The following is a 13,890-nucleotide window of genomic DNA, read 5'->3' as shown; positions in this document are numbered from 1 at the left end:
AAAATACTGCAATGAGAAGGTTAAAGAAACACTGTTCATGATTTAAAGGAAGCCCTTTTATTTGCTCTCCATCATGAATAAATCAGTTCCAGAAATAAAGTTAGTAGTTTCATAATAAGCATAATTAATTGGAATTTATGTGAAATACTAAGAGTTCCCTAGATTAGCAGGCAGACTGATAGCCAGGAAACATTTTTGGTGGTCATTTAATGGCCTCGTACCATCAAAGGACTAGTCAACCATCCTTATAGTCTGATAGGGAGTGGATATCATTCTTCAACACTGAAGAAACCCACAGACAGACACTTATGCTGAATGAAACTTTCGATTTTCTAAACTCTAAAAAACTGCCCCACCAGTTGTAATATCACACAATGACCCTCTTTTCTTAGCTCTTAATCTCAAGAAGGAACAGAAAATATGGTTTTATTAAAACACTGATGTTCTAAAATTTGAATTCTAATCCAAGGATTGGTGATACAGTGTGAGCACCTTTATTCTTTCAAACTTCATGTCAGACTAGATATTAATGTCAAAAACTGGTATAAGCAGATAAAGTGCACTGATATATTTATACTACACAATGTATGATTTGGTCCCTCGGTAGGATCTGTTATACATACCCTGTATTTAGATAGGTCAATCCTCAGTGAATTGTGCAACTGATCCAGCAGTTTTATGAACTTTTCCCTCTGTACAAAGAAGACATGAACATTTGCACATGAGACACAATGGGGTGCCAAGTTTCTGCAGTTATGTGTGTAAATCTACAGCCTACACATTTATCACAAAGCATACAATCTGCTGCCTTCCATTCTGGATCTGTTTGGAAAGTGTGCAGTTTTCAATTTATTTGTATAAAAGCATTGGTCTGACATAACAGTAAGTATATCAGAAACCGTAAGTGTGTTATGCCTTCTGCCATATTTCATGATTCATCTAATGTAGCACAAATTTCTGGCATTCATTCACCATCATGCAGCCTTAAAATGCATTAGTGAAGCACAGCAGCCTTTCCCCTAAACTGCTTTCCTTTATCTTAATAATGGATACGTTGTTAAGTAAATAACTAAAACAAAAATACCTGGGGAAACTGAAAAAATATTGTCAGAAGATTCTGAACAACAGTATCAATTCAAATTAAAGTTCCAAGGTTTTCAGTAATGGGTGTGCGGCTTGTCAGAAAAGATCAGCTTGCTCTGTTTCTGTATTCAGCTCCTTACAAAACTCTGCTTAACCTTTTAAAACTGTAGGGCACATTATTTGTTTGCACATGGGATTTTTAGCAAGAGGTAAAAATACAGAATGCGGGAGGGAGTTGGGAACTCCTACGATTGGTATGGCAGGGAGCCAACGCCCCCTGTTCTCATAGCCCACCTTACCCCACTTACGAGGATGGTGGATGGTAAGGTCCAAGCCATGGGTCGGCTGGGGGCAGGGGCGGCTCTAGGCATTTTGCCGCCCCAAGCACGGCAGGCAGGCTACCTTCAGCGGCTTGCCTGTGGAGGGTCCGCTGGTCCCACGGCTTCGGCGGACCCTCTGCAGGCACGCCGCGGGAGGTCTGCCGAAGCCGCAGGACCAGCGGACCCTCCGCAGGCAAGCCGCCAAAGGCAGCCTGCCTGCCGCCCTCACGGTGACTGGCAGAACGCCCCCAGTGGCTTGCCGCCCCAAGCATGCGCTTGGTGTGCTGGTGCCTGGAGCTGCCCCTGGCTGGGGGACCTGGATGGAAACAAAGGGGAGCTGGTGGATGCTCCGGAGAATTGATGTAAATAAATATGGATTTGCCTGCACTGTACACTTTATCTGCCGGGTAGTCCCAGACATCTATATAATAAAGTTGCGGCCTGATTAAAATCCATAACAAGTGTCTCCTGTCCTTCTTGCGGTGTACCCAGGCAATGACCCATTAGAGATGGTGGCCTTGTGAAACCTATCTGAGCAATAGCTTTTCCCTTTGAAAATGAAGATTGACTTGTGATTTTGGCATATAAAGGTCCAAGGGTAAAATTTTAGTACAATGCACACAACTGAGCTGTGTGAGTCCCAGTAATGTTAATAAGAGTTGTATGCCTTTCATGCTTTGTATTGAAACACTTATACTCCTTATCCAATTGCAAAGAAACATGCAGTTACACCATCAGAATATGCAAAGGATACAGAACACTGGAAGTAGCAAGATCCAATACCCATAAACATATGTTCTGACCTCTATCACACTTCTGAATTATGCAATGATGTGACCACGGTATAACTTGCATGCTCTCTATCATATGTCAGGGGAGTACTAACCTACACGTAAAGCCTTTGATCTGGCACAGTTCTATTAAGTGGTCAACACAAGGGGATGTTTTTGCCATGTTATAAATCTCCACTGAAATACTCAGGCAAATCCATCCCAGATGTAGGCTTGAGGACTTGAATTTGGGATGTTCTTTTTGATGAATGGTGTGCAGCTATCCACTATCATGCAACCTGACCCAGAGGGCTTCAGAAATGAGAAAAATAATCTTATATTTTGCCTATAAGTCAATTGTTTGAAAACAGAGCCCAGAACCTCTATTAGGGATGTTTTAATACTGTCTTTCTACCCATCTGTTGAACTACGAATTGGATTGGTATTTGCGTCAAAGGTAAATTGGCATTAACATCAGAGAGAGGACTTAATCTGCCCCTCCAAGCTGAGGATAAAAAAAAATGTTCTGATCACTAGCAAAATGGAAATAAAGAAGAGAAAATCCAGGGTGAAATAAACAGCAAAACTTTACATTTCAAAACCTGGATCAAACATAAAACATCTGATACAGGGTTTTGTTGAAACAGTAGAGTGCCATTTCAACAAAAGTATAAGAGCCAGAATGATTTAATAACAAATAGGACTGTTGATTAATAGCAGTTAATTTATGCAATTAACTCAAAAAAATTAATCACGATTAATTGCAGTTTTAATTGCACTGTTAAACAATAGAATATCAAGTTTGTTTACATTTACAGGAGATAATGCTACCCACTTTTTATTTACATCACCAGAAAGTGAGAACAGGCATTCGCAAAGGACTTTTGTAGCCAGCATTGCAAGGTATCTATGTGCCAGATATGCTAAATATTCATAGGCCCCTTCATACTTCGGCCACCATTCCAGAGGACATGCTTTCATGCTGATGACGCTCATTTAAAAAATACTGCATTAATTAAATCTGTGACTGAACGCAGCACATATTGTCATAGGCGGCAGGTTTGTATAATTTTTGGTGGGGCCCAAAATGGTGGTGCCCCCCTACTCCCGCCCTGTAAGCCGATATAAAATGAAGCTACAACGCGTCAGTGCCACAAGATTACAAGGGTCAATTAAAAGTGGAAAGTCAGAAGCAGCACTTGCCTACTTCAATATAGAGTATTATATTTTGTTGCACCTGTTGTGATGAAGTGGGAATGTTCTTAATATTTTCTCTGAATACTGTGTGGGTGCCTCAGTTTCCCCTGCAAGATGCCAACTGAAGGTGTTGGGGACAAAGAGATCAGGTGGCCTCCTTGTCCGGAAGAGACACAGAGGCCAGAGGAGGGAGTGTCAGTTTGGAGCTGGCTGGGGAAATGGGGAGAGACCCAGAACTTGGTTCTGGGCTCCCCACCCCCCAAGATGGACCTGACAGAGGGGTTCTGTTTTCTGTACCAACAAGCTCTGTTTAAACTGTGTTCCCGTCATCTAATAAACCTTCTGTTTTACTGTCTGGCTGAGAGTCACATCTGACTGCAGAGTTGGGGTGCAGGGCCCTCTGGTTGCCCCAGGACCAGCCTGGGCAGACTCGCTGTGGAAAGTGCATGATGTGGAAGGGCATGCTGAATGCTCCGAGGTCAGACCCAGGAAGGTGTAAGCTTCTTGCCCTGGAGACAGTCTGCTCCGAGAGAGGAGGCTCCCCCAGAGTCCTGACTGGCTTTGTATGGAGTTGTTCCAAAGCATCACAGCATCCCCTTCCACACCGTGCACTTCCCAGAAGTCCGCACAAGCACTGACACTCCCTCCTCCAGCCTTTGTCTCTTTTCCAGGCATTAGGAGGCCACCCGAGCTCTCTGTTCTCCAACACCTTCAGTTGGTACCTTGCAGGGGAAACTGATTTGGGAGAAATGAAGTAAAAGCTGCCCAAACCGAGCTTGAGCACTCCTGAATTTTGAGGTGTTCAAATCCGGAAGGCAGGTGCTGGGGGTGGGAGAGGGCTGTGGGCTCCATGGGGGAGCATGGCAGCAACTGTCTGGAGCTGCACGGAGCCAGACACTCTGGTCTGAGTGGCACAGTAAGCAGTTTGGGGGTTGGAGAAGAGGTAGGGAGTTCCGGGGGGCAGTCAAGGGACAAGGAGCAGGGGGGATTGGATGGGGCAGAGGTTCGAGGGGGCAGTCAGGCGACAGGCAGCAATTGGATAGGCATAGGAGTCCAGGAGGTTTATCAGGGGACAGGTAGGGGGTGCGGTCCTGGGGGGGAAGTTGGATGGGGTCTCAGGAGGGTGCAGTTGGGGACAAGGAGAAGGGAGGCTTAGATAGGGGCTGAGGTCCTAAGGGGCAGGGGTCTCGGGAGGGGGTAATCGGGGAACAAGGACCAGTGGTGCTTATATAGGGGGTGGAGGTCCTGGGGGGCAGTTGGGGCAGGGGTCTGGGGAGGGGGCAATCAGCGGCCAGGGGCTGGGATTCAAAGGGCTCTGGGCTGCTGGCAGCCGCAGGGATCCCAGAGCCCTTTAAATCCCAGCCGCGGCCGGGAGTCAGAGGGCTCTGGGCTGCCTGCTGCGGCAGGTAGCCCAGAGCCTTTTAAATCCCAGCCGCAGCCGGGAATCAGAGGGCTCTGGGCTGCCCGCTGCGGCGGGGAGCCCAGAGCCCTTTAAATCTCAGCTGCGGCCGGGAATCAGAGGGCTCTTTTCATCTATAAATCTCAGGGCCGCCCAGAGCGGGGGGCAAGAGGGGCAATTTCCCTAGGCCCCGTGTCCCGCCGGGGCCCCCACGAGAGTTTTTCGGGGGCCCTGGAGCGGGGTCCTTCACTCGCTCTGGGGGCCCCGGAAAACTCTTGCGGGGCCCGGGCCCCCGGAGCTTCTTCTGCTCCCGGTCTTCGCCAGCGGGGGGTCCTTCCGCTCCGGGGCGGAAGGACCCCCCCACCGGCGAATTACCGCCGAAGTGGGACCCGCTGCTGAAATGCAGCTGGGTCTTTGGCGGTAATTCGGCGGCGGGGGGCCCTTCCGTTCTGGGACCTGCTGCCGAAGTGCCCCGAAGACCTGCAGCAGGGGCCCCCTGCCGCTGAATTACCGCCGAAGACCCGGCTGCACTTCAGCGGCGGGTCCCACTTCGGCGGCGGGGGGCCCCTGCGCGGGTCTTCGGGGCACTTCGGCGGCGAGTCCCGGAACAGAAGGGGCCCCCCACCGCTGAATTACCGCTGAAGCGGGGGTCCCCTGCCGCCGAAGACCCCAGGCCCTCGGAATCCTCTGGGCGGCCCTGATAAATCTTACAGATCTTCACAACAACAGGTATCACTATTACCCTTTTATAGAGGGGGAAACTGAGGTGCATTGAGTTTGAATCCCAGTCCTGGGAGTCGCTGCCACCAAACTGGGGATCTGATCCTACAAACCTTTATTATTGGCTGCAATGCCTGCTATCACAAATAGCTCCACTTACATCAACATATTTTAAAACAACAACGAATGGAAAAGTAATACAATATTTGTTCAATATTTATTTAAAGGATGCAACAATTAAGATAATTAGTTTTTTGAAAATATGATTTAAAATACAATTATAAGATGATCTGAGTAAGTTGCCAAAGGGCGCTAGAAAATGTCTTGATGTTAGTAAGTACTATCCCAGTAGGACATGGGGGTTAATAATCAACCACTCACAGTGGTAAACACTTGCAGTATCAGGCTGTTGGAATGGCTCAGCAATGGTAAGCAAAATCATTCTTCCACAAGATTACTATACAAATGAGTTTGACAGATACTAGTTCTACTTCATAAAGGTGCTGGTTTGCATTTCATCCACAAATACTTAGTTTCAGTTATGGATTTAAGCATGCAAGGCCCTTCATGGAGAAAATATGTAATAACGCTGTACATAATACAGTTATGAATCTAAATTTGATTTACTGCATACTGTCTCGGAATGAATTTTCTTTACAAAAAATTTGCTTCAGGCACAGATGAAATTATTCTTGGCCATAGTCTGAAAATTGTGTCCTCTGTTGTAAAAAAAACAACAACAAATTTTATTATTTGATGATAATTTGAAAATCATACAGAAGTGGAGATATTTTCATTACACTTAGTTTGTTTAACAGTGCAATTTATCGCATGATTAATCACAATTAAATCTTTTAATCACACAATTAATCGCGATTAATTTGTTTAAACGCTAGACAGTGCTTCATGCAGCTGCAATTTGTACTTTATTAATATTAATTGTGTTTGATATTTGATTAAATCCCAAATGTATTAAAATAGATGTTAATAAATAATATTTTAGAAATCATTGGTGTGTGTTTTCATTTGGTAATGAATCAGAGGATTGTTCCTTAAAAATGGCTAACATACAAATAACAGCAATGCAAACTAAAAATAAATAAATGATGATGCAGGGTCAAATTGTGTTTGTGCCCATTCTCTGGCTACCCACATCATGAGTAGCAGTGTGGGAGTGGAAGCAGGCTCCCCAGAGCTGCTACTCTCCCTTCCTTCCCCAACCTCCCCAGTGTAGCTAGGGGAAGGGAAGTGGAGATTGGAGAAATGAGCAGATCTTTAGTTCTATTACCACCAAAGCACTGGGCAGTACACACTATGCTAGGTATTGACACACACAGTTTACTCCCTCCCTGAAGGTGCTAGGGAACAGGAGAGTCATGATCTCCCTCCTGGGCTGCTTTGCCACTTCCTGAGAGTAGGTATTACATCATCTCATTATCTCGCCTTTAGTGCGCAGCACACTCTAGTTCCATACTGAGTTTTCAACAACTGAAAATGACCCTTGATAAGTCATCTTTCTTGTCTTGTATAGTGTATGAACCTATTTAAATCATTCTACCAGGAGCCTAACTTTAAGAGCCATTCCAATGATACCAAACAGAAATATCATGTTTAACTTCACTTTCCCTATACAGGATTGGCACACTTTGATCATTTGTGTTTTCTAATAGTCATGTCATGATGCCATGTACTTCTACAAAAGAGAGGCATTCAGAAAGAGAGTTCAGTACTGAACCTGAAACAGTAGGTATAATTTTTAGTTTCTTAGATGAAAGATTTATTGCAAACACTTTCTCTAATGATGGAGACAAAGGAAAGATGACTACACTGAGTTCCTATTATATATGTAGAATTATTCCTGTAACGAGTTAGAGGGAAAAATCTTAGTTGGTGTTTCCACTAATGAGGGTAACACTCTCATCTGAAAAGATGCTGAATCTTCATTATAATGTTTCTCTATTACTGACTTATGCAAAATTGCAAAAAAATACACGTTTTTAAAGACAGTCACTACAAATATTCTTATGCTAATGGCCCTGAAGGTTCTAGTCTGATGATTTAGGGCCAGATCCACTGGGTTCAAGTACATCCACTGAAGCCAATATCCCATCTGAAGTACTGGTCTATTGAATTAATATAGAGTTGTGATGAGTTTGTAAGCATCTACTTTGAATCAAAACAAAATTCTTCTGATGTGAATTTCATTGAAAATGTCACAAATAATGTGCATGCCAATCTTTATGTATTTAAGAGTTTAAAAAAAGATGTGACCAAAGTATGCAGTATGCTAATGTTAACTTATCAAAGAGACCCAGAGCAAAATTTTCAAAAGCATCCAAGTCTCTTTTTCAGAAGTAACTAAGGGTACTGCTACGCATGGAGCTAGGGTTGTGCAGATATAATCGCACTAGCTTTTATTGAGCTGGAGCACTGAAAATTGTAATGTAGCCAAGGTAGCACAGACAGCAATAAGTAGTGGCACAGATTAGCTGCTCAAGTACCAACGCACCTGGATCCTATGAGTATGTGCTTGGGATAGCTAGTCCATGCTGCTACTCACTGCTGCCCATGCTACTGTGGCTACATCATTATTTTTAGCATGCTAGCCCAATGAGAGCTGGCGTGAATATGTTTACATGAGCTGGGAATCACAACCCTAGCTCCAAGTGTAGATAGCCTCAGACACTTTTGAAAATATTATCATCCCTAATGGCATAGGGACAATATTATCATCCCTACATCAACTCTTAGGAAGTAGATACTGGGAATTCTATCATATTGCCAGGATAAAGAAATTATACTTACACCAAAGTTGGTAGCAGCAAAACGATCTGAGGCAGACACATTAGTTGTAGTAGTAGTGTGAGCATAAAAAGCATTTATGTTGGCCAGCAAGGTACTCATCACTGCTGGAACTCCGGAACACATGTATTTAGAAGACAGACATGAAAAGTGCCTAAAATTCAAACAGAGATTACTATTAAAATATTAGAAGTATGCTATGCAGATACAGCCCAACTTTTCTCTGGCCAGCTTCTGCTTTCATTCCCACTGGTGTTAATTCCAAGTAACATCATCGACTCCAAATGGCGGCTCTTGGGACTTACAGTGGCATACATGAGATCAGAATTTAGCTCTGATCTATACTACTGCTATGGGTTGTACACTGGTGATTCAAAACTGAATACAACTAGAAATGTTAACTTGTTGTATCAATTCCAAAATAAAATGTGATTATATACAGTATTATATTTGACTGTATTAAAAGAAAAATGTTTATTAAATATAAAATTTGTTATCACAGAAGGCTACAATGGGTCTACACCAGCCAGGTTAGTTTCAGGTTGGAAGAGTTTGGGTGGTAGGTATAAAGAGGATGATTTTTTTCTAAAGTATTATTGAGGCTTATTTTTTAAGGCTATTGTATTACCAAGAAGTGGGACTTCCAAAAGTCATTGACACTAGAAATCTTTCCATCTTGCTTTACACTCAAAAGAAACCAAAGAGCATCAATATTGGTAGTGCACCAGGCAATAAAATACTGAATATCTGACTTCCACTGAGGTGAGAGTGCAAAACCCAGAATAAATGGTGTTCTTCTAGAATCATTATCGATTGCTAATCATTCTGTTTCATCTAATTATATGTAGTTGTCCTATGTAATTCTAACTACTGATAAACTAATGAGAACACAATGTCAGCTGTAAGGTCACAGAACATTTAAAAAAAACATAGTATAAGTCATAAAGACGTATTATTACACTAGGTAAAAAAGGATGAGGAGTTCAATATTAACACTTCTGAATTTAAAACAAAGTTGATGTTATTGTTGGTACACACTTTTTCTGTTTCATTTGAATGAAGAAAAAAAAGAAAAAGACTGAAAAATACAAAATACTGTAGATTGTACAAAAAAAGAGAATGTAATACAAGCACTGAATGTTTAATTTTGTATAGGTGAACTTAAGCCAAATATCCTAACTCATGCCATTGCTAATCTCATCTTCCACTTACACTGCTTGTCCATATCTCCTCCCCCACTTGAATCCTGTCACTGGATTCTTGTCTATAAAACATATTAAATCCCTCTACATTCCCACAACTCCCCACTTAATTTCACACAGCCTACATCACTGCTTTTATATCTTCCGACTTTCCTGTTCACCACCTGTGGTGCTCCCAATCCCTTCTCTGAACTGCTCCCTCCATCTGCTTGTGACTGATCATGTCCTGATCGGTCCCAAAAGCTGCAGCTGCTCAAACCCCCTGCTGGAGAGAGAAAAATGACTGTCAGGATCCACGGTACCATTTCTGGCATCATGCCTTCAAAAACACAGATTCCTATGATCTCTTGGAACAGTCTAGTATCAGAGGGGTAGCCGTGTTAGTCTGGATCTGTAAAAGCAACAAAGAATCCTGACATTCTTGCATCCGAAGAAGTGGGTATTCACCCACGAAAGCTCATGCTGCAAAACGTCTGTTAGTCTATAAGGTGCCACAGGATTCTTTGTTGGAACAGTCTGTCTCTTCATGTCAGCCACGCACCACCTCTCCCTGTCTTAAAAGCTACTATTTCCAGGCATAGGTATAATTTCAGAGGGGGATGCTAAGAGAGGAAAATAGGGCTCTCTTGCCTCCCGCTTCCTTCCTAGCTCTCAGACTGGTGTGGAGAGGTCCTCAGCACCAAAGCCAAAAGTGCTGCTGTCAGCTGCAGTGGGCAGCCATCCCTCAACCCCCCTGCTGTGAGAGAACAGCTCTCAGAAATAAAAACTCCACTCAACACCTCCATGCTCAGCCAGCAAGGGGAATGAGAAGAGCCTAGAGGAGAGCTTCCTTTTCTTCCTTCCTCCCAACAAGCCGCCCTGCCATATCCTGAATCATGTTTGGTGGGGGAGGAGGAGAAAGAGAGAAGAGACACAGCTGTCCCACTTCCTTCTGGAGGGAAGGAAAATAAGTTCTCTCTGAGATGGAGGAGAGGTTCCCTCACTGGGGACACAAAGGAGCCCCTGGCATGGTGTGTTCAGAGGATGAGACGCAGGGAGCCTGTGGCATGGAGGGCAATTAGGAGACTATACGAGGGGTTCAGGAGGAGGATAGAGTACCTGTGATTGAAGGATCCAGGGGGGACAGAGAAGGGTGGAGGAGAAAGCAAATGGCCTTCAGGGAGGTGCTTACAAGGGTGCCGTCATGTTGCCAAAAACTCTTTTGAGTTGATTGCCAATCTCTCAACGCAAGGTGTTTTTCTTGGAGCCCAACTTCTGGAGTGATGTGATTACATGACAATCTTAGCTTTCATTAAGAGAAGCTAACTTTCTAGCTCTTGTGGCTGTTGAGAAAAGCTCAAGAACATGAACTCAAAGGGCTCAAAAACCAGGCGGCAAATATAAAAAACACAAAATTGAGTATTTTTAAATTTTCATTATTTTTAAGCTAATCTCATGATTTTTGTGGGCCTGAGGCATGATTACTGAATGCTTGATGTGGCACTGGTGTTACTCAGTTTTTACCCAGAAAAACTCACACCTCAGGGACTGGCCCTTTGTAAATTTTTTGCAAACACTATATAAATTATTATTAATAATTAAAGCAAAAATGCCTGCCAAACTGCTGTGAGGAAGACCTCAGTGGTGAGGCAGAGGCATGTTGGTGATACATCAGTTTAAACCTGTACCAATCACTATCTGCTTCATGAACACATCAGGGAATAAGAGAAGATAGAAACCTGCAGCACCAACAAGGCAGACACTTGGATGAGGAGACTGTTCCCATTACTATCTTTTGCTACCTCCATATTACAAGTCTCAGGCATCAAGAGTCAGGAATCCAGAATCCGGAGTCAGACTTAAGTATATCTGATCTCTAATACTGGATCTTTTTTACATAACTCCTGAGAGGTCCTAAAATGGACACCATGCGTAACACTGACAGACCTTGGTCATCGGGGGGCAGGATTGAACCTGAGACCTGTTGAGCTGAGTGCAGGAGCCTCTACCACATGAGCTAAAAGCCAACTGCCTGTTAGCTAAGGCTGTCGAGCAAACTCATTAATCTCTCTAAGTGGTCTCAGTGCCACTAGATGGGACTGAACACCACACCCAGGCACCTCCAGACACAGCTCTTCCCCACTAGCCTTAACCAGTCAGGAAGGACACTAGTCAGTGCTACAGACATTTGAGCTTGAATCAATGACTTGCATCCTATTGATCTCAGAGCAAGATCATCACAAAAGGAGTCAGAATAGATTCCAGTGTATTCCCAAATGCTCCAACCACCAGTAAATGCTCCAACCATATGTCTTTATTTTAGTTTAAAACATTTTAGGTTTTTTTCTAAAAGAATATAACACAAAAGACGTAATCAACTGACCCTTGTAATTGAAATGCAATTGGCTGGAAAAAATTATTATACTGCAATTTTCTAACTCCCTATAGCAACTAACTCAAGACAAGTAACCTTATAGTTTTGTTTTGAAATCACGACTTCCAAGAAATAAACAAGTCATTAATTTGTGCAGCCACAAAAGTCTTCAAAAATACCTAACCTTCTATTTAGTTTTTGTTATTTTAAAATATGTTGCACAATTCTTAATAGCTAAGAACACAGAGGATTCAGGCACCATGCAGGGTTAGTGAGCACTGGTTGCAGGGATGAATCCATCCCTCACTCCCAACAATGAGCTAGGTGGTGGGGCTGGATGCTATACCCCCTGGGGCTGATGCTATACCTTTAAAAATCTGGTGTAACACTTGAAACCTGAATTAAACTAGTCATCAACATATTGATCATAACCTCCCTAAGGCCTGAGCTCAAGTATTTGGTATGCAATATTTACACTATTTTTGTATGATGCATCCGATGAAGTGGGTATTCACCCATAACAGCTCATGCTCCAAAACGTCTGTTAGTCTATAAGGTGCCACAGGACTCTTTGCTCCTTTTACAGATCCAGACTAACACGGCTACCCCTCTGATACTTGACATCTTAATAAAAAATCTTTCAATATTCCAACAGTATAAAGCCATCATCATCTTTCAAAAACAAATGCAATAATTAAAAATAATTTAAAAAAAATCTATCCTTGGAGGTGCATTTTTGACTCTCCCTGACATTGGAGAAAGCCTACATTTGCTCAAGGAGCAGAATTTTCCCCAATGTCATTCTTTGGTTTAATTACCTGGGATACTACAATATGATTGACAGTGGGGGCATAGCAGGTATCCCGAATGAGTTACTGCACTCGCCTTTCGTTTCTAGAGACCCTGCTTCAAGGTAGAGCTGTATAAACAAATCCAACTATTTTACATATGAACCTTTTCATAGTTTTGTTTCAGGCTGTTGCACAATTAACATTTCTGTCAAATTGCTAGTTTCACATCAGTAACAGGGTAAATGAGAAATTTCTCATGATTTTGATGGGAAGTGACATTGATCTGAAAAAACTGATTTTTTTTCTTTTAAATTTTGCATGTGCAGTTGGAAATATCCCATTTTCTCTCAAAAATCTGCCTAACAATAAAATTTCACTTTTGTGAGAGAAATTGAGCAATTAAAAAAAAATCTGAAAACCTCCATTTTCGATGTTTTTGAATTTTCTTTGCTCACTTCTAATTAACCTCTAACCTTAGGGTCACAAATGAAAATGACATTTATTATCTCATTCTGCATCCCATTTTTCCACAACAAAAGACCCACTCTAGGTTCGATTGAGACTATCTGAGCAGCCCTGAGAAAGGGCTAGGCGTCACTGCACTCCCTGGAGCAGCCTGCGCTAGAGATTGTGACTCAATCACACTCTCTCTCCTGGCTCCCCAAGGAGGGAGTAAATTGCACCAGAAGTAGGTTCAGGGCAGTTCTTTGGCACAGTTATTCTGGCCAGTGCATTGGGGGTAGGGTGAAGGCTCTGTCCCATCTCTACCATGTTCAGCCCACCTGCACAGAAGGGGGTCATTGTGGCTCTGAGGGGCCTGCTTCCCTTTCTACACTGTTACCCACAATGTAGGTAACACTGGCAGGGGATTAAGGGAATATCAAAAAAGTCAGGCCACAATTTGGCACTTAAATATTTAATATAAATGGTGGTGCCTGCTCAAGAAATGCCCATGATGTTGAAGGTCCATACCAGGAAGCTTGGTTTAAATCAGTTCCTTTAGTTCTTCATTTTCAAGAGCAATATATTCATTCACCAATGTTAAAAAGGAAGAAATTGCAATAAGGAGTTCAAGACTTAGGTATCATTATATTTTTATTATAATGAAAATGTTACTCTCACTGTAAAATGGCTGTTCATTTAACAATACATGGACAAAGACTTTAGAAATAAGAATCCAAAGAGCTAAGAGTATGGTTTTTGGAATGGAATAAATTTAAATTGTTCTTAGCACTTCATGGATTGTAAATTGC

General features: G+C 42.8%; 1 protein-coding gene across 1 annotated transcript in view; it reads right to left on the bottom strand.

Moving 5' to 3' along the window:
- Positions 1–13,890, bottom strand: part of UNC13C (unc-13 homolog C) — a 382,852-nt gene that overhangs the window by 195,777 nt on the left and 173,185 nt on the right. Inside the window, exons 13-14 of the mRNA XM_039492380.1 lie at positions 8,295–8,445; positions 624–692 (exon numbers count right to left, since the gene is read on the bottom strand). Coding sequence (XP_039348314.1) covers positions 624–692; positions 8,295–8,445 — 220 coding nt within the window. The remainder of the gene's footprint in view (positions 1–623; positions 693–8,294; positions 8,446–13,890) is intronic.

The sequence above is a fragment of the Mauremys reevesii genome, linkage group 10 (assembly GCF_016161935.1).
Source record: "Mauremys reevesii isolate NIE-2019 linkage group 10, ASM1616193v1, whole genome shotgun sequence".
Lineage (NCBI taxonomy): Eukaryota > Metazoa > Chordata > Testudines > Geoemydidae > Mauremys > Mauremys reevesii.
The sequence above is the reverse complement of the archived record's forward strand: the minus strand, read 5'-3'. Positions and strand labels throughout refer to the sequence as shown.